Raw genomic sequence first — 26,788 nt, 5'->3', positions numbered from 1 at the left:
GGCCACAGTCTCGGTACTGGGGCTGCACTGAGTGAGTGGCCACAGTCTCGGTACTGGGGCAGCACTGAGTGAGTGGCCACAGTCTCGGTACTGGGGCTGCACTGAGTGAGTGGCCACAGTCTCGGTACTGGGGCAGCACTGAGTGAGTGGCCACAGTCTCGGTACTGGGGCAGCACTGAGTGAGTGGCCACAGTCTCGGTACTGGGGCAGCACTGAGTGAGTGGCCACAGTCTCGGTACCGGGGCAGTGCTGAGTGAGTGGCCACAGTCTCGGTACTGGGGCAGTGCTGAGTGAGTGGCCACAGTCTCGGTACCGGGGCAGTGCTGAGTGAGTGGCCACAGTCTCGGTGTCGGGGCTGCACTGAGTGAGTGGCCACAGTCTCGGTGTCGGGGCTGCACTGAGTGAGTGGCCACAGTCTCGGTGTCGGGGCTGCACTGAGCGAGTGGCCACAGTCTCGGTACTGGGGCAGCACTGAGCGAGTGGCCACAGTCTCGGTACCGGGGCAGTGCTGAGTGAGTGGCCACAGTCTCGGTATCGGGGCAGCACTGAGTGAGTGGCCACAGTCTCGGTACTGGGGCAGCACTGAGCGAGTGGCCACAGTCTCGGTACTGGGGCAGCACTGAGCGAGTGGCCACAGTCTCGGTACTGGGGCAGCACTGAGTGAGTGGCCACAGTCTCGGTACTGGGGCAGTGCTGAGTGAGTGGCCACAGTCTCGGTACTGGGGCTGCACTGAGTGAGTGGCCACAGTCTCGGTACCGGGGCAGTGCTGAGTGAGTGGCCACAGTCTCGGTACTGGGGCAGTGCTGAGTGAGTGGCCACAGTCTCGGTACCGGGGCAGTGCTGAGTGAGTGGCCACAGTCTCGGTACTGGGGCTGCACTGAGTGAGTGGCCACAGTCTCGGTACCGGGGCAGTGCTGAGTGAGTGGCCACAGTCTCGGTACCGGGGCAGTGCTGAGTGAGTGGCCACAGTCTCGGTGTCGGGGCTGCACTGAGTGAGTGGCCACAGTCTCGGTACTGGGGCTGCACTGAGTGAGTGGCCACAGTCTCGGTACTGGGGCAGTGCTGAGTGAGTGGCCACAGTCTCGGTACTGGGGCAGTGCTGAGTGAGTGGCCACAGTCTCGGTGTCGGGGCTGCACTGAGTGAGTGGCCACAGTCTCGGTACTGGGGCAGTGCTGAGTGAGTGGCCACAGTCTCGGTACTGGGGCTGCACTGAGTGAGTGGCCACAGTCTCGGTGTCGGGGCTGCACTGAGTGAGTGGCCACAGTCTCGGTACTGGGGCTGCACTGAGTGAGTGGCCACAGTCTCGGTACTGGGGCAGTGCTGAGTGAGTGGCCACAGTCTCGGTGTCGGGGCTGCACTGAGTGAGTGGCCACAGTCTCGGTACTGGGGCAGCACTGAGTGAGTGGCCACAGTCTCGGTACTGGGGCAGTGCTGAGTGAGTGGCCACAGTCTCGGTACTGGGGCAGCACTGAGTGAGTGGCCACAGTCTCGGTACCGGGGCAGTGCTGAGTGAGTGGCCACAGTCTCGGTACCGGGGCTGCACTGAGTGAGTGGCCACAGTCTCGGTACTGGGGCAGCACTGAGCGAGTGGCCACAGTCTCGGTACTGGGGCAGCACTGAGCGAGTGGCCACAGTCTCGGTACCGGGGCAGTGCTGAGTGAGTGGCCACAGTCTCGGTACCGGGGCTGCACTGAGCGAGTGGCCACAGTCTCGGTACTGGGGCAGTGCTGAGTGAGTGGCCACAGTCTCGGTACTGGGGCTGCACTGAGTGAGTGGCCACAGTCTCGGTACTGGGGCTGCACTGAGTGAGTGGCCACAGTCTCGGTACCGGGGCAGTGCTGAGCGAGTGGCCACAGTCTCGGTACTGGGGCTGCACTGAGTGAGTGGCCACAGTCTCGGTACTGGGGCTGCACTGAGTGAGTGGCCACAGTCTCGGTACTGGGGCAGTGCTGAGTGAGTGGCCACAGTCTCGGTACCGGGGCAGCACTGAGTGAGTGGCCACAGTCTCGGTACTGGGGCAGTGCTGAGTGAGTGGCCACAGTCTCGGTACTGGGGCTGCACTGAGTGAGTGGCCACAGTCTCGGTACTGGGGCAGTGCTGAGTGAGTGGCCACAGTCTCGGTACTGGGGCAGTGCTGAGTGAGTGGCCACAGTCTCGGTACTGGGGCAGCACTGAGCGAGTGGCCACAGTCTCGGTACTGGGGCTGCACTGAGTGAGTGGCCACAGTCTCGGTACCGGGGCAGCACTGAGTGAGTGGCCACAGTCTCGGTACTGGGGCTGCACTGAGCGAGTGGCCACAGTCTCGGTACCGGGGCAGCACTGAGTGAGTGGCCACAGTCTCGGTACTGGGGCTGCACTGAGTGAGTGGCCACAGTCTCGGTACCGGGGCAGCACTGAGTGAGTGGCCACAGTCTCGGTACTGGGGCTGCACTGAGCGAGTGGCCACAGTCTCGGTACCGGGGCAGTGCTGAGTGAGTGGCCACAGTCTCGGTACTGGGGCAGTGCTGAGTGAGTGGCCACAGTCTCGGTACCGGGGCAGTGCTGAGTGAGTGGCCACAGTCTCGGTACTGGGGCAGTGCTGAGTGAGTGGCCACAGTCTCGGGACCGGGGCAGTGCTGAGTGAGTGGCCACAGTCTCGGTACTGGGGCAGTGCTGAGCGAGTGGCCACAGTCTCGGTACCGGGGCAGTGCTGAGCGAGTGGCCACAGTCTCGGGACCGGGGCAGTGCTGAGCGAGTGGCCACAGTCTCGGTATCGGGGCTGCACTGAGTGAGTGGCCACAGTCTCGGTATCGGGGCAGCACTGAGTGAGTGGCCACAGTCTCGGTACTGGGGCAGCACTGAGTGAGTGGCCACAGTCTCGGTACTGGGGCAGTGCTGAGTGAGTGGCCACAGTCTCGGTACTGGGGCAGCACTGAGTGAGTGGCCACAGTCTCGGTACTGGGGCTGCACTGAGTGAGTGGCCACAGTCTCGGTACTGGGGCAGCACTGAGTGAGTGGCCACAGTCTCGGTACCGGGGCAGTGCTGAGTGAGTGGCCACAGTCTCGGTACCGGGGCAGTGCTGAGTGAGTGGCCACAGTCTCGGTACCGGGGCTGCACTGAGTGAGTGGCCACAGTCTCGGTACTGGGGCAGCACTGAGTGAGTGGCCACAGTCTCGGTACTGGGGCAGCACTGAGTGAGTGGCCACAGTCTCGGTACTGGGGCTGCACTGAGTGAGTGGCCACAGTCTCGGTACTGGGGCAGCACTGAGTGAGTGGCCACAGTCTCGGTACCGGGGCAGTGCTGAGTGAGTGGCCACAGTCTCGGTACCGGGGCAGTGCTGAGTGAGTGGCCACAGTCTCGGTACCGGGGCTGCACTGAGTGAGTGGCCACAGTCTCGGTACTGGGGCAGCACTGAGTGAGTGGCCACAGTCTCGGTACCGGGGCAGTGCTGAGTGAGTGGCCACAGTCTCGGTACCGGGGCAGTGCTGAGTGAGTGGCCACAGTCTCGGTACTGGGGCAGTGCTGAGTGAGTGGCCACAGTCTCGGTACTGGGGCAGTGCTGAGTGAGTGGCCACAGTCTCGGTACTGGGGCAGTGCTGAGTGAGTGGCCACAGTCTCGGTACTGGGGCAGTGCTGAGTGAGTGGCCACAGTCTCGGTACCGGGGCAGCACTGAGTGAGTGGCCACAGTCTCGGTACTGGGGCAGTGCTGAGTGAGTGGCCACAGTCTCGGTACCGGGGCTGCACTGAGCGAGTGGCCACAGTCTCGGTACTGGGGCAGCACTGAGTGAGTGGCCACAGTCTCGGTACTGGGGCAGTGCTGAGTGAGTGGCCACAGTCTCGGTACCGGGGCAGCACTGAGTGAGTGGCCACAGTCTCGGTACTGGGGCAGTGCTGAGTGAGTGGCCACAGTCTCGGTACTGGGGCAGTGCTGAGTGAGTGGCCACAGTCTCGGTACTGGGGCAGTGCTGAGTGAGTGGCCACAGTCTCGGTACCGGGGCAGTGCTGAGTGAGTGGCCACAGTCTCGGTACTGGGGCAGTGCTGAGTGAGTGGCCACAGTCTCGGTGTCGGGGCTGCACTGAGCGAGTGGCCACAGTCTCGGTACTGGGGCTGCACTGAGCGAGTGGCCACAGTCTCGGTACTGGGGCAGCACTGAGTGAGTGGCCACAGTCTCGGTACCGGGGCAGCACTGAGTGAGTGGCCACAGTCTCGGTACTGGGGCAGTGCTGAGTGAGTGGCCACAGTCTCGGTACTGGGGCAGTGCTGAGTGAGTGGCCACAGTCTCGGTACTGGGGCAGTGCTGAGTGAGTGGCCACAGTCTCGGTACTGGGGCAGTGCTGAGTGAGTGGCCACAGTCTCGGTACCGGGGCAGTGCTGAGTGAGTGGCCACAGTCTCGGTACTGGGGCAGCACTGAGTGAGTGGCCACAGTCTCGGTACTGGGGCAGTGCTGAGTGAGTGGCCACAGTCTCGGTACTGGGGCTGCACTGAGTGAGTGGCCACAGTCTCGGTACTGGGGCAGCACTGAGCGAGTGGCCACAGTCTCGGTACCGGGGCAGCACTGAGCGAGTGGCCACAGTCTCGGTACCGGGGCAGTGCTGAGTGAGTGGCCACAGTCTCGGTACCGGGGCAGCACTGAGTGAGTGGCCACAGTCTCGGTACTGGGGCAGTGCTGAGTGAGTGGCCACAGTCTCGGTACTGGGGCAGTGCTGAGTGAGTGGCCACAGTCTCGGTACCGGGGCTGCACTGAGTGAGTGGCCACAGTCTCGGTACTGGGGCTGCACTGAGTGAGTGGCCACAGTCTCGGTACTGGGGCAGCACTGAGTGAGTGGCCACAGTCTCGGTACTGGGGCAGTGCTGAGTGAGTGGCCACAGTCTCGGTACTGGGGCAGTGCTGAGTGAGTGGCCACAGTCTCGGTATCGGGGCAGTGCTGAGTGAGTGGCCACAGTCTCGGTACTGGGGCTGCACTGAGTGAGTGGCCACAGTCTCGGTACTGGGGCTGCACTGAGCGAGTGGCCACAGTCTCGGTACTGGGGCTGCACTGAGTGAGTGGCCACAGTCTCGGTATCGGGGCAGCACTGAGTGAGTGGCCACAGTCTCGGTATCGGGGCAGCACTGAGTGAGTGGCCACAGTCTCGGTACTGGGGCAGTGCTGAGTGAGTGGCCACAGTCTCGGTACTGGGGCTGCACTGAGCGAGTGGCCACAGTCTCGGTACTGGGGCAGTGCTGAGCGAGTGGCCACAGTCTCGGTACTGGGGCTGCACTGAGTGAGTGGCCACAGTCTCGGTACCGGGGCAGCACTGAGTGAGTGGCCACAGTCTCGGTACTGGGGCAGTGCTGAGCGAGTGGCCACAGTCTCGGTACTGGGGCTGCACTGAGTGAGTGGCCACAGTCTCGGTACTGGGGCAGTGCTGAGTGAGTGGCCACAGTCTCGGTACTGGGGCAGCACTGAGCGAGTGGCCACAGTCTCGGTACTGGGGCAGTGCTGAGTGAGTGGCCACAGTCTCGGTACTGGGGCAGTGCTGAGTGAGTGGCCACAGTCTCGGTACTGGGGCAGCACTGAGTGAGTGGCCACAGTCTCGGTACTGGGGCTGCACTGAGTGAGTGGCCACAGTCTCGGTACTGGGGCAGTGCTGAGTGAGTGGCCACAGTCTCGGTACTGGGGCTGCACTGAGTGAGTGGCCACAGTCTCGGTACTGGGGCAGCACTGAGTGAGTGGCCACAGTCTCGGTACTGGGGCAGCACTGAGTGAGTGGCCACAGTCTCGGTACTGGGGCAGCACTGAGTGAGTGGCCACAGTCTCGGTACTGGGGCAGCACTGAGTGAGTGGCCACAGTCTCGGTACTGGGGCAGCACTGAGTGAGTGGCCACAGTCTCGGTACTGGGGCTGCACTGAGTGAGTGGCCACAGTCTCGGTACTGGGGCTGCACTGAGTGAGTGGCCACAGTCTCGGTACTGGGGCAGTGCTGAGTGAGTGGCCACAGTCTCGGTACTGGGGCAGTGCTGAGTGAGTGGCCACAGTCTCGGTACTGGGGCAGTGCTGAGTGAGTGGCCACAGTCTCGGTACTGGGGCAGCACTGAGTGAGTGGCCACAGTCTCGGTACTGGGGCAGCACTGAGTGAGTGGCCACAGTCTCGGTACTGGGGCTGCACTGAGTGAGTGGCCACAGTCTCGGTACTGGGGCAGCACTGAGTGAGTGGCCACAGTCTCGGTACTGGGGCAGTGCTGAGCGAGTGGCCACAGTCTCGGTACTGGGGCAGTGCTGAGTGAGTGGCCACAGTCTCGGGACCGGGGCAGTGCTGAGTGAGTGGCCACAGTCTCGGTACTGGGGCTGCACTGAGTGAGTGGCCACAGTCTCGGTACTGGGGCAGTGCTGAGCGAGTGGCCACAGTCTCGGTACCGGGGCAGCACTGAGCGAGTGGCCACAGTCTCGGTACTGGGGCAGCACTGAGTGAGTGGCCACAGTCTCGGTACCGGGGCTGCACTGAGTGAGTGGCCACAGTCTCGGTACTGGGGCAGTGCTGAGTGAGTGGCCACAGTCTCGGGACCGGGGCAGCACTGAGTGAGTGGCCACAGTCTCGGTACCGGGGCTGCACTGAGTGAGTGGCCACAGTCTCGGTACTGGGGCTGCACTGAGCGAGTGGCCACAGTCTCGGTACTGGGGCTGCACTGAGTGAGTGGCCACAGTCTCGGTACCGGGGCAGTGCTGAGTGAGTGGCCACAGTCTCGGTACTGGGGCAGTGCTGAGTGAGTGGCCACAGTCTCGGTACTGGGGCAGCACTGAGTGAGTGGCCACAGTCTCGGTACTGGGGCAGCACTGAGTGAGTGGCCACAGTCTCGGTACTGGGGCAGTGCTGAGCGAGTGGCCACAGTCTCGGTACCGGGGCAGCACTGAGTGAGTGGCCACAGTCTCGGTACTGGGGCAGCACTGAGCGAGTGGCCACAGTCTCGGTACTGGGGCTGCACTGAGTGAGTGGCCACAGTCTCGGTACTGGGGCAGTGCTGAGTGAGTGGCCACAGTCTCGGGACCGGGGCAGTGCTGAGTGAGTGGCCACAGTCTCGGTACCGGGGCAGCACTGAGTGAGTGGCCACAGTCTCGGTACCGGGGCAGTGCTGAGTGAGTGGCCACAGTCTCGGTACTGGGGCAGTGCTGAGTGAGTGGCCACAGTCTCGGTACTGGGGCAGCACTGAGCGAGTGGCCACAGTCTCGGTACTGGGGCAGTGCTGAGTGAGTGGCCACAGTCTCGGTACTGGGGCTGCACTGAGTGAGTGGCCACAGTCTCGGTACCGGGGCAGTGCTGAGTGAGTGGCCACAGTCTCGGTACTGGGGCAGTGCTGAGTGAGTGGCCACAGTCTCGGTACTGGGGCAGCACTGAGCGAGTGGCCACAGTCTCGGTACTGGGGCAGTGCTGAGTGAGTGGCCACAGTCTCGGGACCGGGGCAGTGCTGAGTGAGTGGCCACAGTCTCGGTACTGGGGCAGTGCTGAGTGAGTGGCCACAGTCTCGGTACTGGGGCAGCACTGAGCGAGTGGCCACAGTCTCGGTACTGGGGCAGTGCTGAGTGAGTGGCCACAGTCTCGGGACCGGGGCAGTGCTGAGTGAGTGCTTCCTCAACTTTCCACTAGGACATTATGAATATCACCACTCTTACCATACCGGCCTGACTTTCTCCTCCTATTCCTCTCCCTGCCCCTGCCTTGCAACTCATCATTCCTGATCTTAGTTCTTCCCATATTCCCCTGTGGTAACAAATATCCCGTCAGTGCTCAAAACATGTCTCAAAATAAGTAAACTAAACATACTGGAGGGTGACCATCACTAAGTGAGGAAGTAAAATTTCAATTCATGTTTATTTTTCCACATGATGTAGAACACTCAGAATAGAAAAGTAGTTTTGAGGGTTATGGCCCAGAGTACCTTTGACTTAAGAGATGTGCCAATTGAAGTCAACCAACTGAATAACATTCCACTAACCCCAACACTCTCAGTAGCTCAACACATTTATTTTTTACAGGCTATTGCTGGGAATTTACTGGAAATCAAACCTTGTTGTCAGGACTGATGTCCACATCTTCAACCTCTCCATCATGAGCTTGGAAGTCAAAACGTTTCTTCATACTTGGAAACTGCAGTTGGAAAAGTATCCACCGTTTGAATTCATTCAGATAAACATTTCCCCATTAATTCCATTCACATTTAAACATTTCTCTGTTAATTCTCTTCTCTAAGGTACGACAAACAATAAAACCTATATCCTTGTTCCACATCAGCGGTCTCCAGGGTCACACACAAGTCTGGCAGTGAGATAATGACCATGGGGATTTAGGGGCAGTTTCGGGGGGGTGGGGGGGGGGGGGGGGGGGAGCGGGTGGTGGTGGAAGAAGTGGGGGCTGCGGCAGAGTAAAGAAGGCAAGTGGGCGATTTATCCAGGTGCCAGGAGCAGGACACCTGGATAATGTTTTGTGTACCTAATGCTGGAAACTAAGGCCAATTAGAGCCCCTCAATCACTTTCCCGGCAGGCATCATCTATACTTTAGCACAAATCCAAAATAAAACTACAGCCTTTATGGTCTGGGCACCAATTCCATACTGAACAGTTCTGGTCTGCAGATCAAAGAACAAAGAACAAAGAAAATTAGAGCACAGGAACAGGCCCTTTGGCCCTCCTAGCCTGCACCTACCATGCTGCCCAACTTAATTAAAACCCCCTATCCTTCCGGAGACCATATCCCTCTATTCCCATCCTATTCATGTACCTTTTTATGATAAGGGGGGCAAGGTTCAATACAGATATGCGGGGGACGTTTTTTACACAGAGGGTGGTGGGGGCCTGGAATACACTACTAAGCAAGGTGGTCGAGGCAGACACGCTAGGATCATTTAAGACTTATCTAGATAGCCACATGAACAGACTGGGAATAGAGGGATACAAACGGATGGTCTAGTTAGGAACACATGATCGGTACAGGCTTGGAGGAACGAAGGGCCTGTTCCTGTGCTGTACTGTTCTTTGTTCTTTGTCATGATGCCCCTTAAAAGTCACCACCGTATCCGCTTCCACAACCCCCCCCGGCAACGAGTTCCAGACACCCACCACTCTGTGTAAAAAATGTGCCTCATACATCTCCTTTAAACCTTGCCCCTCGCGCCTTAAACCTATGCCCCCTAGTAATTGACTCTTCCACCCTGGGAAAAAGCTTCTGACTGTCCACTGTCCATGCCTCTCATAATCTTGTAGACTTTTATCAGGTCTCCCCTCAACCTCCGTCGCTCCAATGAGGACAAACCAAGTTTCTCCAACCTCTCCTCATAGCTAATGCCCTCCATACCAGGCAACATCCTGGTAAATCTTTTCTGTACCCTCTCCAAAGCCTCCACATCCTTCTGGTAGTGTGGCGACCAGAATTGAACACTGTATTCCAAGTGTGGCCTAACTAAGGTTCTATAAAGCTGCAACATGACTTGCCAATTTTTAAACTCAATACCCCGGCTGATGAAGGCAAGCATGCCGTATGCCTTCTTGACTACCTTCTCCACCTGCATTGCCACTTTCAGTGACCTGTGTACCTGTACACCCAGATCCCTTTGCCTATCAATATTCTTAAGGGTTCTGCCATTTACTGTATATTTCCTATCTGTATTAGACCTTCCAAAATGCATTACCTCACATTTGTCCGCATTAAACTCCATCTGCCATCTCTCCGCCCAAGTCTCCAACTGATCTATATCCTGCTGTATCCTCTGATGGCCCTGATCGCTATCCGCAAATCCACCAACCTTTGTGTCGTCCGCAAACTTACTAATCGATCCAGTTACATTTTCCTCCAAATCATTTATATATTACAAACAGCAAAGGTCCCACCACTGATCCCTGAGGAACACCACTTGTCACAGCCCTCCATTCAGAAACACACCCTTCCACTGCTACCCTCTTGTCTTCTTTGACCGAGCCAGTTTTGTATCCACCTTGCCAGCTCACCTCTGATCCCATGCGACTTCACCTTCTGCACCAGCCTGCCATGAGGTACCTTGTCAAAGGCCTTACTGAAGTCCATGTAGACAACATCCACTGCCCTACCCTCATCAATCACCTTCGTCACTTCCTCGAAAAACTCGATCAAGTTCGTGAGACACGACCTCCCCTTCACAAAACCATGTTGCCTCTCACTAATACGTTCACTTATTTCCAAATGGGAATAAATCCTGTCCCGAAGAATCCTCTCCAATAATTTCCCTAGCACTGATGTAAAGCTCACCGGCCTATTTCAATGATTCCTATTACTATAGAACCATAGGATTCTATAATCCCTACAGAGCAGAAATTATTTGGGCCGTTGAGTCTGCACCAATGCTCTGAAAAACCATCCCACCTAGGCTCTCCCCTCTGCCCTGTCCCTGTATCCTGCGCATTTCCCATGGCCAATCCACCTCACCTACGCACCTTTGGACTATATATGCACTGTGACATTTTGCTCATTCACCAGAAACAGCCCCAATGTTGGGACAATGCTCCAATTAACAGTTTGCACAACAGTTAGGACATTTTCCATTAAAGTTTTCAAAGGCAGACAGGTAAACTTTACTGAGATTTTGTCTTCTTTGTACCTCCCAAACCCGAATGAAGCCATCCACGCCCCCAGTGACAAGAAAGGAATGCTTCAAGTCGAAGCGGACAGTTTTCTGAAGTGCATCGGTGCTGAAGTCAGTGTGTACGACATGAAGTGACTCTACCACCATTTCTGCTGTCTCATTCCGTAAGCACCCGCTTGCATCACCGGCCATCTTGTTTCCAGTCTTTCGTTTCCTGGCTTCAGTCTTCTTCACTGCAGAGAAAGAGAGAGATGGTGGGTGGTTGGGAGTGAGTGAGTGAATGAGGAGCAGCAGCGAGGGGGAGACAGGAGCAAAGAGGAGTTGGTCAAATAGAATGTTAATATGATACAGAACTAGTTTACCCCCTGAGGGTGAATGAACTCCACATGCCAACCATGGACAACTAAAGTGGTAAGAAACAACATAAAACTAAAAGAAAAAGTATACAGAAATGCAAGTAGCAGTACAGATTTTGGCAATGGGAAAATATATGAAGAGCAGCAGAGGATGACAAACAAAGTTAAAAAATGAAAAGAAATTTGCAATGGATACCAAAATCAACTCAAAAAGCTTTAAATTATCTTAGGAAAAGAGAGTGTGGTCAGAAGCAGTGTGCGTCCTGATCTGATTGGCTGTAAATTAAGAGAGGGGAGTGTGCAGCGGGACCTGGGTGTCCTTGTGCACCAGTCTCTGAAGGTAAGCATGCAGGCGGTAAAGGCGGCAAATGGTATGTTGGCCTTCATAATGAGAGGATTAGAGTACAGGAACAGGGATGTCATGGTGCAATTATAGAGGGCCTTGGTGAGACCACACTTGGAATATTGTGTGCAGTTTTGGTCTCCTTATCTGAGGAGGATGTTCTTGCTCTCGAGGAAGTGCAGAGAAGGTTTGCCAGGCTGATTCCTGGGATGGAGGACTGACATATGAGGAGAGATTAAGTTGGTTAGGAATATATTTGCTGGAGTTCAGAAGAAAGAGGAGCGATCTCATAGAAACCTATAAAATTCTAACAGAACTAGACAGATAGATGTAGGAAGGATGTTCCCAATGGTGGGGGTCTCCAGAACCAGGGGTCACACTCTGTAGATATGGAGTAAACATTTTAGGACAGAGATGAGGAGAAATTGCTTCACCCAGAGAGTGGTGAGCCTGTGGAATTCTCTACCACAGAAAGCAGCTGATGCTAAAGCATTGTGTGTTTTTAAGGAGTTAGATATCGCTCTTAGGGCTAAAGGAATGAAAGGATATGGGGGGGGGGGGGAGGAGGCGGAATTAGGTTATTGAGCAGGTTCAAAGGGCTGAATGGCTTTCTCCTGCACCTATTTTCTGTGCTTCTATGAAAGTTGATATTGTCGATAAAAGTAAGGAAATGGCATACAGGCTGCATAATTGCTTTATGCCAGTATTTACAGCAGGGGATTAGTATCTCTTTATTTTTTCGTGGGATGTGAGCATCGCTGGCATGGACAACATTTATTGCCCATGCCTAATTACCCTTGAACCGAATATCTTGCTAAGCCATTTCAGGGACAACTAAGTCAACCGTATTGCTGTGTGTCTGGAGTCACATGAAGGCCAGACCAGATTTCCTTCCCTAAAGGATATTTGTGATTGAGATTTTTTTTCAACAATTGTTTAACGATCACTATTGCTGAAACTAGCTTTCAGTTCCAGATTCATTTATCAATTTAACTTAAATTCCACCAGTTGCTGCGGTGGAATTTGAACCTAAGAACCAAGAGTCTTAGCCTCGACCTCTGGATTACTAGTTACCACTACGCCACCATCTCGCCATTATGGTGCAGGTCCTAAGGAAAACAATACTGAATCACGGACAGGGATTCACCCAAGTTAATGGAAGCAAGATAAAAGCAAAGAAGAAAATAATGGTGCTAAAGACCGACAAATCTCTTGAACTGGATGATTTCCACCCCAGTTTTTAAAGTAGGTGAGAACATTGCATGATTGTACTTAGGGTATATGCAAAGTTCTTTTAATTCAGAGACCATTCCTTTATATTGAAAATTATGCACGTCATTCCCCCGTTTAAAAAAGCAAGAGAGAAACCACAAAATTATAGGCCATTTTGTCAACATCTGTTTAATCCACAAACATGACTCTGACCTTCTGGGAGCTTGTCATGTCAACTTACCACCTTCTTTTCACGCTCACATTTCTATCCTCAGCCTGTTGCAGTATTGCAGTGAAGCCCAACATAAACTAGAGGAACAGCATCTTATCAATTTATTGGGTATTTTATAGTCTTCTGGGCTCAACACAGTTAGAAACATAGAAGCATAGAAACTAGAAGCAGGAGTAGGTCATTCAACCCTTCGATCCTGCTCCGCCATTCAGCTTGATCATGGCTGATCATTGAATTCAATATCCTGATCCCTCCTTCCTCCCATATCCGTTGATCCCTTTTAGCCCCAAGAGCTATATCTAATTTCTTCTTCTTGAAATCAGACAATGTTTTGGTCTCAACTACATTCTGGAGTGGTGAATTCCACACATTCATTACCCTCCGGGTGAAGAAATTTCTCCTTACCTCAGTTCTAAAAGGTTTACCCCTTATCCTCAAACTATGACCCCTAGTTCTGGCCTCCCCCACCATTGGGAACATTCTTTCTGAATCTACCCTGTCTAACCCTGTTAGAGTTTTATAAGCTTCTATGAGATCCCCTCTCACTCTTCTAAACTCCAGTGAATATAATCCTAACCGACTTGGTCTCTCCTCATATGGCAGACCTGCCATCCCAGGAATCAGCCTGGATATAAATTGTCCCATTGGTAAGACGCAGCATGGGTTCATGAAGGGCAGGTCATGCTTAACTAATTTGGTGGAATTCTTTGGGAACATTACATGTGCAGTGGACAATGGGGAACCTGTGGATGTGGTGTATCTGGATTTCCAGAAGGCATTTGACAAGGTGCCGCACCAAAGACTGCTACATACGATAAAGGTGCATGGTGTTACGGGTAATGTATTAGCATGGATAGAGGATTGGTTAACTAACAGAAAACAAAGAGTGGGGGTAAATGGGTGTTTTCCTGGTTGGCAATCAGTGGCTAGTTGTGTGCCTCAGGGATCAGTGTTGGGACTGCAATTGTTTACAATTTACATAGATGATTTGGAGTCGGGGACCAAGTGTAGTGTGTCAAAATTCGCAGATGACACTAAGATGGGTGGAAGAGCAAAGTGTGCAGAGGACGCTGAGAGTCTGCAAAGGGATATCGATAGTCTCAGCGAGTGGACGAAGGTCTGGCAGATGGAGTACAATGTTGGTAAATGTGAGGTCATCCATTTTGTAGGAATAACAGCAAAATGGACTATTATTTAAATGGTAAAAAATTGCAGCATGCTGCTGTGCAGAGGGACCTGGGTGTTCTTGTGCAAGAATCTCAAGGAGTTGGTTTGCAGGTAATTAAGAAGACAAATGGAATTTTGTCCTTTAGTGCTAGAGGGATGGAGTTTAAAAACAGTGAGGTTATGTTGCCACTGTATAAAGTGCTGGTGAGGCCATACCTGGAGTACTATGTACAGTTTTGGACTCCATATTTGAGAAAGGATATACTGGCACTGGAAGGGGTGCAGAGGAGATTCACTAGGTTGATTCCGGAGTTGAGAGGGTTGGCTTATGAGGAGAGACTGAGTAGACTGGGGCTATACTCATTGGAATTCAAAAGAATGAGGGGAGATCTTATAGAAACATGTAAGATTATGAAGGGAATAGATAAGATAGAAGCAGGGAAGTTGTTTCCACAGGCGGGTGAAACTAGAACTAGGGGGCACAGCCTCAAAATAAGGGGAAGCAGATTTAGGACTGAGTTGAGGAGGAACTTCTTCACATAGGGTTGTAAATCTGTGGAATTCCCTGCCCAGTGAAGCAGTTGAGGCTACCTCATTGAGTGTTTTTAAGGCAAGGATAGATAAAGTTTTGAACAGTAAAGAATTAAGGGTGAGCGGGCGAGTAAGTGGAGCTGAGTCCACAAAAAGCTCAGCCATGACCTTACTGAATGGCGGAGCAGGTTTGAGGCGCCAGATGGCCTACTCCTAGTTCTTATGTTCTTAAAACTTCGCTGTACTCCCTCTATAGCAAGGACATCCTTGCTCAGATAAGGACACCAAAACTGCACACAATACACCAGGTGTGGCCTCACCAACGCCCTATACAATTGCAGCAAAACATCCCTATACTCAAATCCTCTCGCTCTGAAGGCCAACATATCATTTGCCTTCTTTACTGCCTGTTGTACCTGTGTGTTTACTTTCAGTGATTGATGCGTGAGGACTCCAAGGTCTCGTTGAGTATCCACCTGTTAGAATCATAGAAACCCTACCCTCTCTCAATTTACACTCATTCAAGTAATAATCTGTCTTCCTATTATTGCTACCAAAGTGAATAACGTCACAATTATCCACATTATACTGCATCTACCATGCACATGCCCACACACTCAGCCTGTCCAAATCACGCTGAAGCATCTCTGCATTCTCCTCACAGCTCACCCTCCCACCCAACTTTGTATCATCTGCAAATTTGGAGAGAATACATTCAGTTTCCTCTTCCAAATCATTAATATATAATCTGAACAGTTGGGGTCCCAGCACTGATCACTGCGGAATCCCTCTAGTCACTGACTGTCAATCAGAAAAAGACCCATTTATGCCAACTCTTTGCTTCCTATCTGCTAACCAGCTTTCTATCTGTCTCAAGGCATTACCTGCAATTAATAACTTTGCATCATGAATGCTATCCACCATTTGTATTTTTTCCCCTAGCGCCAGTCTGTATCTTGTTCTCATGTTTTGCTTTCACTGACCTTTAAAGAACGCATGGATGAACTTCAACAACTGTACATCCCTGTCTGGCATAAGAGTAAAATGGGGAAGGTGACTCATCCGTGGCTAATGAGGGAAATCAGGGATAGTGTTAAAGCCAAAGAGGAGGCAGATAAATTGGCCCAAAAAAGCAGCAAACCTGAGGACTGGGAGAAATTTAAAATCCAGCAGAGGACGACAAAGGATTTAATACCAAAGGGGAAAATAGAATACAGAGTAGGCTTGCAGAAAACATAAAAACTGACTGCAAAAGCTTCTATAGATAGGTGAAGACAAATGTAGGTCTATTTCAGTTAGAATCAGGTGAATTCATAATGGGCAACAAAGAGATGGCAGAGCAGCTGAACAAATACTTTGGATCTGTCTTCAATGAGGACACAAATAACCTTCCAGAAATACTAGGGGACAGAGGGTCTAGCATGAAGGAGGAACTGAAGGAAATCCTTATTGGTCAGGAAATTGTATTGGGGAAATTACTGGGATTAAAATCTGATAAATCCCCGGGGCCTGATGCCCTGCATCCCAGAGTAGTCAAGAAAGTGGCCCTAGAAATAGTGGATGCATTGGTGATCATTTTCCAGCATTTTATCGACTCTGGAAGAGTTCCAGTGGATTGGAAGGTAGCTAATGTAACTCCACTTTTGAAAAGGAGGGAGAGAAAACAGGGAATTATAAACCGGTTATCCTGACATCAGTGGTGGGGGAAAATGCAGGAGTCAATTATTAAGGATACAATAACTGAGCATTTGGAAAGTGGTGACAGGATCAGTCCAAGTCAGCATGGATTCACTAAAGGGAAATCGTACTTGATAAAACTTCTGGAATTTTCTGAGGATGTGGTCAGTAGAGTGGACAAGGGTGAACCAGTGGATGTTGTGTATCTGGACTTTAAAAGGCTTTTGACAAGGTCCCACACAAGATTAGTGAGCAAAATTAAAGCTCATGGTATTGGGGGTAATGTATTGACATGGATAGAGAACTGGTTGGCAGACAGGAATAAACGGGTCCTTTTCAGAGCGCCAGGCAGTGACTAGTGGGGTATCACAGGGTTCAGTGTTGGGACCCCAGCTATTCACAATATACATTAACGATTTGAACGAAGGAATTGAATGCAATATCTCCAAATTTGCAGACGACATTAAGCTGGGTGGCAGTGTGTGCCGTGAGGAGGATGCTAAGAGGCTGCAGGGTGACTTGGACAGGCTGGCTGAGTGGGTAAATACTAGGTAAATGCAATATAATGTGGATAAATGTGAGGCTATTCACTTTGGTGGCAAAAACAGGAAGGAAGATTATCTGAATGGTGGCAGTTTAGGAAAAGGGAAGTGCAACGTGACCTGGGTTTCATGGTGGAACAGTCACTGAAGGTTGGCATGCAGGTACAGCAGGCGGTGAGGAAAGCTAATGGCATGCTGGCCTTCATAGCAAGAGGATTTGAGTATAGGAGTAAGGATAACTTGCTGCGGTTATACAGGGCCTTGGTGAGGCCACAACTTGCATATTGTGTGCAGTTTTGGTCTCCTAGTCTGAGGAAGGACATTCTTGGTATTGAGGGAGTCCAGCGAAGGTTCACCAGACTGATTCCTGGATTAGCAGGACTGACATATGAAGGGAGACTGGATCGACTGGGCTTGTACTCACTGGAATTTGATTTGATTTGATTTATTATTGTCACATGTATTAGCATACAGTGAAAAGTATTGTTTCTTGCGCGCTATACAGACAAAGCATACCGTTCATAGAGAAGGAAACGAGAGAGTGCAAAATGTAGTGTTACAGTCATAGCTAGGGTGCAGAGAAAGATCAACTTAGTGCGAGGTGGGTCCATTCAAAAGTCTGCTGGCAGCACAAAAGAAGCTGTTCTTGAGTCGGTTGGTACGTGACCTCAGACTTTTGTATCTTTTTCCCGACGGAAGAAGGTGGAAGAGAGAATGTCCGGGGTGCATGGGGTCCTTAATTATGCTGGTTGCTTGCCGAGACAGTGGGAAGTGTATACAGAGTCAATGGATGGGAGGCTGTTTTACGTGATGGGTTGGGCTACATTCACAACCTTTTGTATTTCTTACAATCTTGCGGAATTTAGAAGAATGAGAGGGTCTCGTAGAGACATATAAAATCCTGATGGGACTGGACAGACTAGATGCGGGAAGCGTGTTCCCGATTTTGGGGAAATCTAGAACTAGGGGTCATAGTCTAAGCATTAGGGGTAAGTCATTCATGACTGAGATGAGGAAGAACATTAATCCTTTCTCCCTAAAGAGATGCAGCCTGATCTCTCGCTCTTCCAGCATTTTCTGTTTTTATTTCAGATCTCCAGTACCCATGGTATTTTGCTTTTATTTTAGCCAATGTCTGTTGTTGGGAAATTGATGGTCTATAATTAAAGATGGATTGATTAGATACCTTGAAAGCATTCAACTCAGATGGAGCCTGTGTGCATTTGTAAATATGAGGCCATGCCTGATGACCCAGATTCATTTTTTCCCAAAGTGGTGACCAAAGTGGATAGGCCGAGGGAACTCGGTCTTTTCTCCTTGGAGAGATGTAGGATGAGAGGAGACCTAATAGAGGTGTATAAGATGTTGAGAGGCATCGATCGGGTGGACTCTCAGAGGCTTTTTCCCAGGGTGGAAATGGCTGCTACGAGAGGACACAGGTTTAAGGTGCTGGGGGGTAGGTACAGGGGAGATGTTAGGGGGAAGTTTTTCACACAGAGGGTGGTGGGCGAGTGGAATCGGCTGCCGTCAGTGGTGGTGGAGGCAAACTCAATAGGGTCTTTTAAGAGACTCCTGGATGAGTACATGGGACTTAATAGGATGGAGGGTTATAGGTAGGCCTAAAAGGTAGGGATATGTTCGGCACAACTTGTGGGGCCGAAGGGCCTGTTTTGCGCTGTAGTTTTGTATGTTTCTAAATTAGTGGACATAGATATGTCTATGGAAGCTATTTACATGGACTTCCAGAAGACATTCGATGAAGTCCATTTAAGTCCTTCTTGTACAGATGGAACCTGTACAAGGACGGGTTGCATCTAAACTGGAGGGACATAAATATTCTGGCTGGGAGTTTTGCTAGTGTCACATGGGAGGATTTAAACTAATTTGACAGGGGGGTGGGAACCAAAGCAAAGGTGATTTAACCATAGGGAAACCAGAGAATAGAGCCAGTAAGACTCAGAGGAAGAGCAGGCAGGGTGTGGTTGCTAATCAAAGAGGGTCTGGTGCAAGAAGTGTAACAGGTAAGGCAGATGAACTTAGAGCTTGGATTAGTACTTGGAACTATGATGTTGTTGCTATTACAGAGACTTGGTTAAGGGAAGGACAGGATTGGCAGCTTAACGTTCCAGGATACAGATGTTTCAGGTGGGATAGAGGGGGATGTAAAAGGGGTGGGAGAGTTGCAATTCTGGTTAAGGAGAATATCACAGCTGTACTGAGGGAGGACACCTCAGAGGGCTCATACAGCGAGGCAACATCGGTAGAGTTCAGGAATAGGAAGGGTGTAGTCACAATGTTGAGGGTTTACTATAGGCCTCCCAACAGCCAGCAGGAGATAAAGGAACAGATATGTAGGCAGATTTTGGCATGGTATAAAAATAACAGGGTTGTTGTGCTGGGTGATTTTCACTTCCCCTTTATTGACCGGGACTCAGTGGTAAGGGCGTGGATGGGGCAGAGTTTGTAAGGAGCATCCAGGCAGGCTTCTTGAAACAATATGTAGATAGTCCAACTAGGGAAGGGGCCATACTGGACCTGGTATTTGGGGAATATGCCCAGCCAGGTTGTCAACGTTTCAGTAGGGGAGCAGTTTGGGAACAGCGATCACAATTCAGTAAGCTTTAAGGTACTGATGGATAAAGAGAAGTGTAGTACTCAGCTGAAGGTGCTACATTGGGGGAAAGACTAATTACAACAATGTTAGGCAGGAACTGAAGAATGTAGATTGGGGGCAGATGTTTGAGGGCTATTCAACATCTGGCATGTGGGAGGCTTTCAAATGTAAGTTGATAGGGATTGAGGACCGGCACGCTCCTGTGAGGATGAAGGATAAGTCTGACAAGTTTCGGGAACCTTGAATAACGAGAAATATTGGGAGCCTAGTCAAAGAGAAAAAGAAAGCATTTGTCAAGGCGAGGAGGCTGGGAATACATGAAGCAAGTGTGGAAAACAAGGACAGTAGGAAGAAACTTAAGCAGGGAGTCAGGCAGGCCAAAAGGGGTCACAAAAAGTCATTGGCCAGCAGCATTAAGGAAACTCCCAAGGCTTTTTGTACATATATAAAGTGCAAGAGGGTAGCCAGGGAGAGGATTGGCCCACTCAAGGGCAGGGGAAGGAATCCATGCGTGGAGCCAGAGGAAGTGGGCGAGGTATTAAATGAATACTTTGCGTCAGTATTCATCAAAGAGAAGGTCTTGGTGAATGATGAGTCTGGAGAAGGGTGTGTAGATAGTTGGGTCATGTTAAGATGAAAAAGGATTTGAAAAACATGAAAGATAGACAGGGCCACATCCTAGTAAATCTCCTCTTGGAGTATTGCGTACAGTTCTGGTCGCCGCATTATAGGAAGGATGTGGAAGCATTGGAAAGGGTGCAGAGGAGATTTACTAGGATGTTGCCTGGTATGGTGGGAAGGTCTTATGAGGAAAGGCTGAGGGACTTGAGGCTGTTTTCATTAGAGAGGTGGTGGTTAAGAGGTGACTTAATAGAGGCATATAAGATGATCAGAGGATTAGATAGGGCGGACAGTGAGAGCCGTTTTCCTCGGATGGTGATGGCTAGCGTGAGGGGACAGAGCTTTAAATTGAGGGGTGATAGACATAGGACAGATGTCAGAGGTAGGTTCTTTACTCAGAGAGTAGTAAGGGCGTGGAATGCCCTGCCTGCAACAGTAGTGGACTCGCCAACATTAAGGGCATTTAAATGGTCATTGGATAAACATATGGATGATATTGGAATAGTGTAGGTTAGATGGGCTTTAGATTGGTTTCACTGGTCGGCGCAACATCGAGGGCCGAAGGGCCTGTACTGCGCTGTAATGTTCTATATCCCCCAGAATACTAAGAGAGGCAAGGAAGGAAATTGCTGGGGCCTTGAGAGAAATCTTTGTATCCTCACTGCTCTAGGGGATGTCCCAGAAGATTGGAGAATAGCCAATGTTGTTCCTTTGTTTAAGAAGGGTAGCAAAGATAATGAAGGTAATTACAGGCAGGTGAGACTTACATCACTGGTAGGGAAATTATTGGTGAGGATTCTTCGAGACAGGATTTACTCCCACTTGGAAATAAGTGGACATATTAGCGAAAGGCAACAAGGTTTTGTGAAAGGAAGGTCGTGTTTCACTAACTTGATTGAGTTTTGGGAAAGCGACTAAGGTGATTGATGAGGGTAGGGCAGTGGATGTTGTCTACATGGACTTCAGTAAGGCCTTTGACAAGGTCCCTCATGGCAGACTGATACAGAAGGTGAAGTCACATGGGATCAGAGGTGAGCTGGCAAGGTGGATACAGAACCAGCTCGGTCATAGAAGTGGAGATGCCGGCATTGGACTGCGGTAAGCACAGTAAGAAGTCTCACAACACCAGGTTAAAGTCTAACAGGTGTATTTGGTAGCACAAGCCACTAGCTTTCGGAGCACTGCCCCTTCATCAGGTGAGTGGGAGTTCTGTTCACAAACAGGGCATATATAGATACAAACTCAATTTACAAAATAATGGTTGGAATGCGAGTCTTTACAGGTAATCAAGTCTTAAAGGTACAGACAATGTGAATGAAGAGAGGGTTAAGCACAGGTTAAAGAGATGTGTATTGTCTCCAGCCAGGACAGTTATTGAGATTTTGCAAGCCCAGGCAAATCGTGGGGGTTCCAGATAGTGTGACATGAACCCAAGATCCCAGTTGAGGCCATCCTCATGTATGCGGAACTTGGTTATCAGTCTCTGCTCAGCGACTCTCCTCAGAAGACAAACACGGGACACGGCGGACAGAGTACCCTTCGTCGTCCAGTACTTCCCCGGAGCGGAGAAGCTACGACATCTTCTCCGGAGCCTTCAACATGTCATTGATGAAGATGAACATCTCGCCAAGGCCATCCCCACACCCCCACTTCTTGCCTTCAAACAACTGCACAACCTCAAACAGACCATTGTCCGCAGCAAACTACCCAGCCTTCAGGAGAACAGTGACCACGACACCACTCAACCCTGCCACAGTAACCTCTGCAAGACGTGCTGGATCATCGACACGGATGCCATCATCTCACATGAGAACACCATCCACCAGGTACACGGTACATACGCTTGCAACTCGGCCAACATTGTCTATCTGATACGCTGCAGGAAAGGATGTCCCGAGGCATGGTACATTAGGGAGACCATGTAGACGCTACGACAATGGATGAATGAACACCACTCGACAATCACCAGGCAAGAGTGTTCTCTTCCTGTTGGGGAACACTTCAGCGGTCACGGGCATTCCGCCTCTAATCTTCGGGTAAGCGTTCTCCAAGGCGGCCTTCGCGACACACGACAACGCAGAGTCGCTGAGCAGAGACTGATGGCCAAGTTCTGTACACATGAGGACGGCCTCAACCGGGATCTTGGGTTCATGTCACACTATCTGTAACCCCCACGACTTGCCTGGGCTTGCAAAATCACACTAACTGTCCTGGCTGGAGACAATACACATCTCTTTAACCTGTGCTTAACCTTCTCTCCGCTCACATTGTCTGTACCTTTTAAGACTTGATTACCTGTGAAGACTCGCATTCCAATCATTATTTTGTAAATTGAGTTTGTGATTGTATATGCCCTGTTTGTGAACACAACTCCCGCTCACCTGATGAAGGGGCAGTGCTCCGAAGGCTTGTGCTACCAAATAAACCTGTTGGACTTTTATTTTAAATTAAAATTGGAGATTTTAATTTTCCCAACATTGACTGGGGGTTGGATGGAGAGAAATTTGTTGAGTGTATTCAGGAGGAATTTCTCATTCAGTATGTGGATGGCCCGACTAGAGAGGGGGCAAAACTTGACCTCCTCTTAGGAAATAAGGAAGGGCAGGTGACAGAAGTGTTAGTGAGGGATCACTTTGGGACCAGTGACCATAATTCCATTAGTTTTAAGATAGCTATGGAGAATGATAGGTCTGGCCCAAAAGTTAAAATGCTAAATTGGGGCAAGGCCAATTTTGATGGTATCAGGCAGGAACTTTCAAAAGTTAATTGGGGGAGTCTGTGGGAAGGCAAAGGGACGTCTGGTAAGTGGCATGCTTTCAAAAGTGCGTTAACCAGGGTTCAGGGTAAACACATTCCTCTTAGAGTGAAGGGCAAGGTTGGCAGAAGTAAGGAACCCTGGATGGCTCGGGATATCGAGGCCCTGGTCAAGAAGAGGAAAGAGGCACATGACGTGCAAAGGCAGCTGGGATCAAGTGAGTCTCTTGAACAGTATAGGGGGTGTAGGAGTAGAGTTAAGAGAGAAATCAGGAGGGCAAAAAAGGGGACACTAAATTGTTTTGGCAGATAAGGCAAAGGAGAATCCAAAGAGCTTCTACAAATACATAAAGGGCAAAAGAGTAACAAGGGAGAGAGTAGGGCCGCTTAAGGATCAACAAGGTCATCTATGTGTGGATCCACAAGGGATGGGTGAGATCCTAAATTAATATTTCTCATCAGTATTTACTGTTGAGAAAAGCATGGATGTTAGGGAACTTGGGGAAATAAATAGTGATGTCTTGAGGAGTGTACATATTACAGTGAAGGAGGTGCTGGAAGTCTTAAAGCGCATCAAGATAGATAAATCTGCGGGACCTGATGAGGTATATCCCAGGACGTTGTGGGAGGCTAGGGAGGAAATTGCGGGTCCCCTCGCCGAGATATTTGAATCATCGATAGTCACGGGTGAGGTGCCTGAAGATTGGAGAGTGGCAAATGTTGTGTCTTTATTTAAAAAGGGCTGCAGGGAAAAGCCTGGGAACTACAAGCCAGTGAGCCTCACATCTGTGGTGGGTAAATTGCTGGAAGGTATTTTGAGAGACAGGATCTACAGGCATTTAGAGATGCAAGGACTGATTAGGGACAGTCAGCATGGCTTTGTGAGTGGAAAATCATGTCTCACAAATTTGATTGAGTTTTTTGAAGGGGTAACCAAGAAGGTAGATGAGGGCAGTGCAGTTGATGTTGTCTACATGGACTTTAGCAAGGCCTTTGACAAGGTACTGCATGGTAGGTTGTTGCATAAAGTTAAATCTCACGGGATCCAGGGCGAGGTATGTAAATGGATACAAAATTGGCTTCTTGACAGAAGCCAGAGGGTGGTTGTAGAGGGTTGTTTTTCAAACTGGAGGCCTGTGACCAGCGGTGTGCCTCTGGGATCAGTGCTGGGCCCACTATTATTTTTTATTTATATTAATGATTTGGATGAGAATATAGGGGGCATGGTTAGTAAGTTTGCAGATGACACCAAGATTGGTGGCATAGTGGACAGTGAAGAAAATTATCTCCAATTGCAACGGGATCTTGATCAATTGGGCCAGTGGGCTGACAAATGGCAGATGGAGTTTAATTTAGACAAATGCGATTTGATGCATTTGGTAGATTGAACCAGGGCAGGACTTACTCAGTAATTGGTAGGGCGTTGGGGGGAGTGACAGAACAAAGAGATCTAGGGGAACATGTTCATAGCTCCTTGAAAGTGGAGTCACAGGTGGACACAGTGGTGAAGGCGGCATTCGGCATGCTTGGTTTCATCGGTCAGAACATTGAATACAGGAGTTGGGACGTCTTGTTAAAGTTGTACAAGACTTTGCTAAGGCCACACTTGGAATACTGTGTGCAATTCTGGTCACCCTATTATTGAAAGGATCTTATTAAACTAGGCAGAGTGCAGAAAAGATTTACGAGGATGCTACCGGGACTTGATGGATTGAGTTATAAGGACAGGCTGAATAGACTGGGACTTTTTTCTCTGGAGCGTAGGAGGCTGAGGGGTGAGCTTATAGAGGTATATAAAATAATGAGGAGCATAGACAAGGTAGATAGTCAATATCTTTTCCCAAAGGTAGGGGAGTCTAAAACTAGAGGGCATAGGTTTAAGGTGAGAGGGGAGAGATACAAAAGTGTCCAGAGGGGCAATTTTTTCACACAGAGGGTGGTGAGTGACTGGAACAAGCTGCCAGAGGTAGTAGTAGAGGCGGGTACAATTTTATCTTTTAAAATGCATTTAGATAGTTACATGGGTACGATGGGTATAGAGGGATATGGGCCAAATGCGGGCAATTGGGATTAGCTTAGGGGTTTTAAAAAAAAGGGCGGCATGGACAAGTTGGGCCGAAGGGCCTGTTTCCATGCTGTAAACATGTATGGCTCTTTGACTTTAACCTGGTGTTGTGAGACTTCTTACTCAGTCATAGAAGACAGAGGGCAGCAGTGGAAGGGTGTGTTTCTGAATGGAGAGCTGTGACTAGTGGCATTCTTCAGGGATCAGTGCTGGGACCTTTGCTGTTTGTAATATAGATATATACAATATACACATATATTAAAAGTGATTTGGAGGAAAATGTAACTGGTTTGATTAGGAAGTTTGCAGACGACACAAAGGTTGGTAGAAATATGGATAGCGATAAGGACCATTGGAGGATACAGCAGAATATAGATCGGTTGAAGACTTGGGCGGAGAAATGGCAGATGGCACACTGTTATTTGTTATTTATATTAATGACTTGGATGAGAATATAGGAGGGATGGTTAGTAAGTTTGCAGATGACACCAAGATTGGTGGCATAGTGGACAGTGAAGAAGGTTATCTCGGACTGCAATGGGAACTTGATCAATTGGGCGAATGGGCTGACAAATAGCAGATGAAGTTTAAATTAGATAAATGCGAGGTGATGCATTTTGGTAGATTGAACTGGGGCAGGACTTACTCAGTTAATGGCAAAGTGTTGGGGAGAGTTACAGAGCAAAGAGATCTAGGGGTACAGGATCATAGCTCCTTGAAAATGGAGTCACAGGCGGACAGAGTGGTGAAGAAGGCATTCAGCATGCTTGGTTTCATTGGTCAGAACATTGAATACAGGTGTTGGGACATCTTCTTGAAGTTGTACAAGACATTGGTAAGGCCACACTGGGAATAGTGTGTACAGTTCTGGTCACCCTATTATAGAAAAGATATTAAACTAGAAAGAGTGCAGAAAAGATTTACTAGGATGCTACTGGGACTTGATAGTTTGAGTTGTAAGGAGAGGCTGGATAGACTGGGACTATTTTTTCTGGAGCGTAGAATACTGAGGTGTGATCTTATAGAGGTCAATAAAATAACGAGAGGCATAGATGAGGTAGATAGTCAATATCTTTTCCCAAAAGTAGGAGAGTCTAAAACTAGAGTGCATAGGTTTAAGGTGAGAGGGGAGAGATACTAAAGGGTACAGAGAGGTAATTTTTTCACAAGAACCATAGAAAATTACAAAGAGCAAAGAACAATACAGCACAGGAACAGGCCCTTCGGCCCTCCAAGCCCGCGCCGCTCCCTGGTCTAAACTAGACCATTCTTTTGTATCCCTCCATTCCCACTCCGTTCATATGGCTATCTAGATAAGTCTTAAACGTCCCCAGTGTGTCCGCCTCCACCACCCTGCCTGGCAGCGCATTCCAGGCCCCCACCACCCTCTGTGTAAAATATGTCCTTCTGATATCTGTGTTAAACCTCCCCCCTTCACCTTGAACCTATGACCCCTTGTGAACGTCACCACCGACCTGGGGAAAAGCTTCCCACCGTTCACCCTATCTATGCCTTTCATAATTTTATACATCTCTATTAAGTCTCCCCTCATCGTCCGTCTTTCCAGGGAGAACAACCCCAGTTTACCCAATCTCTCCTCATAACTAAGCCCCTCCATACCAGACAACATCCTGGTAAACCTCCTCTGTACTCTCTCCAAAGCCTCCACGTCCTTCTGGTAGTGTGGCGACCAGAACTGGACACAGTATTCCAGATGCGGCCGAACCAACGTTCTATACATTTGCAACATCAGACCCCAACTTTTATACTCTATGCCCCGTCCTATAAAGGCAAGCATGCCATATGCCTTCTTCACCACCTTCTCCACCTGTGACGTCACCTTCAAGGACCTGTAGACTTGCACACCCAGGTCCCTCTGCGTATCTACACCCTTTATGGTTCTGCCATTTATCGCATAGCTCCTCCCTACATTAGTTCTACCAAAATGCATCACTTCGTATTTATCAGGCTTGAACTCCATCTGCCATTTCTTTGCCCAAATTTCCAGCCTATCTATATCCTTCTGTAGCTTCTGACAATGCTCCTCACTATCTGCAAGTCCTGCCAATTTTGTGTCGTCCGCAAACTTACTGATCACCCCA

At 50.1% G+C, this 26,788-nt stretch overlaps 1 protein-coding gene across 3 annotated transcripts in view; it reads right to left on the bottom strand.

The window, feature by feature from the left end:
- Nucleotides 1–26,788, bottom strand: part of preb (prolactin regulatory element binding) — a 96,542-nt gene that overhangs the window by 52,467 nt on the left and 17,287 nt on the right. For 2 of the 3 annotated variants that reach the window (XM_078229347.1, XM_078229349.1), the window contains exons 3-4: nucleotides 10,588–10,805; nucleotides 8,027–8,107 (exon numbers count right to left, since the gene is read on the bottom strand). In XM_078229347.1, the coding sequence (XP_078085473.1) occupies nucleotides 8,027–8,107; nucleotides 10,588–10,805 (299 nt within the window). The remainder of the gene's footprint in view (nucleotides 1–8,026; nucleotides 8,108–10,587; nucleotides 10,806–26,788) is intronic. The other variant, XM_078229348.1, reaches the window with a different exon arrangement.

Source organism: Mustelus asterias, chromosome 15, assembly GCF_964213995.1.
Source record: "Mustelus asterias chromosome 15, sMusAst1.hap1.1, whole genome shotgun sequence".
Classification (NCBI taxonomy): Eukaryota; Metazoa; Chordata; class Chondrichthyes; order Carcharhiniformes; family Triakidae; genus Mustelus; species Mustelus asterias.
This window is presented reverse-complemented; position numbering and strand designations above follow the sequence as displayed.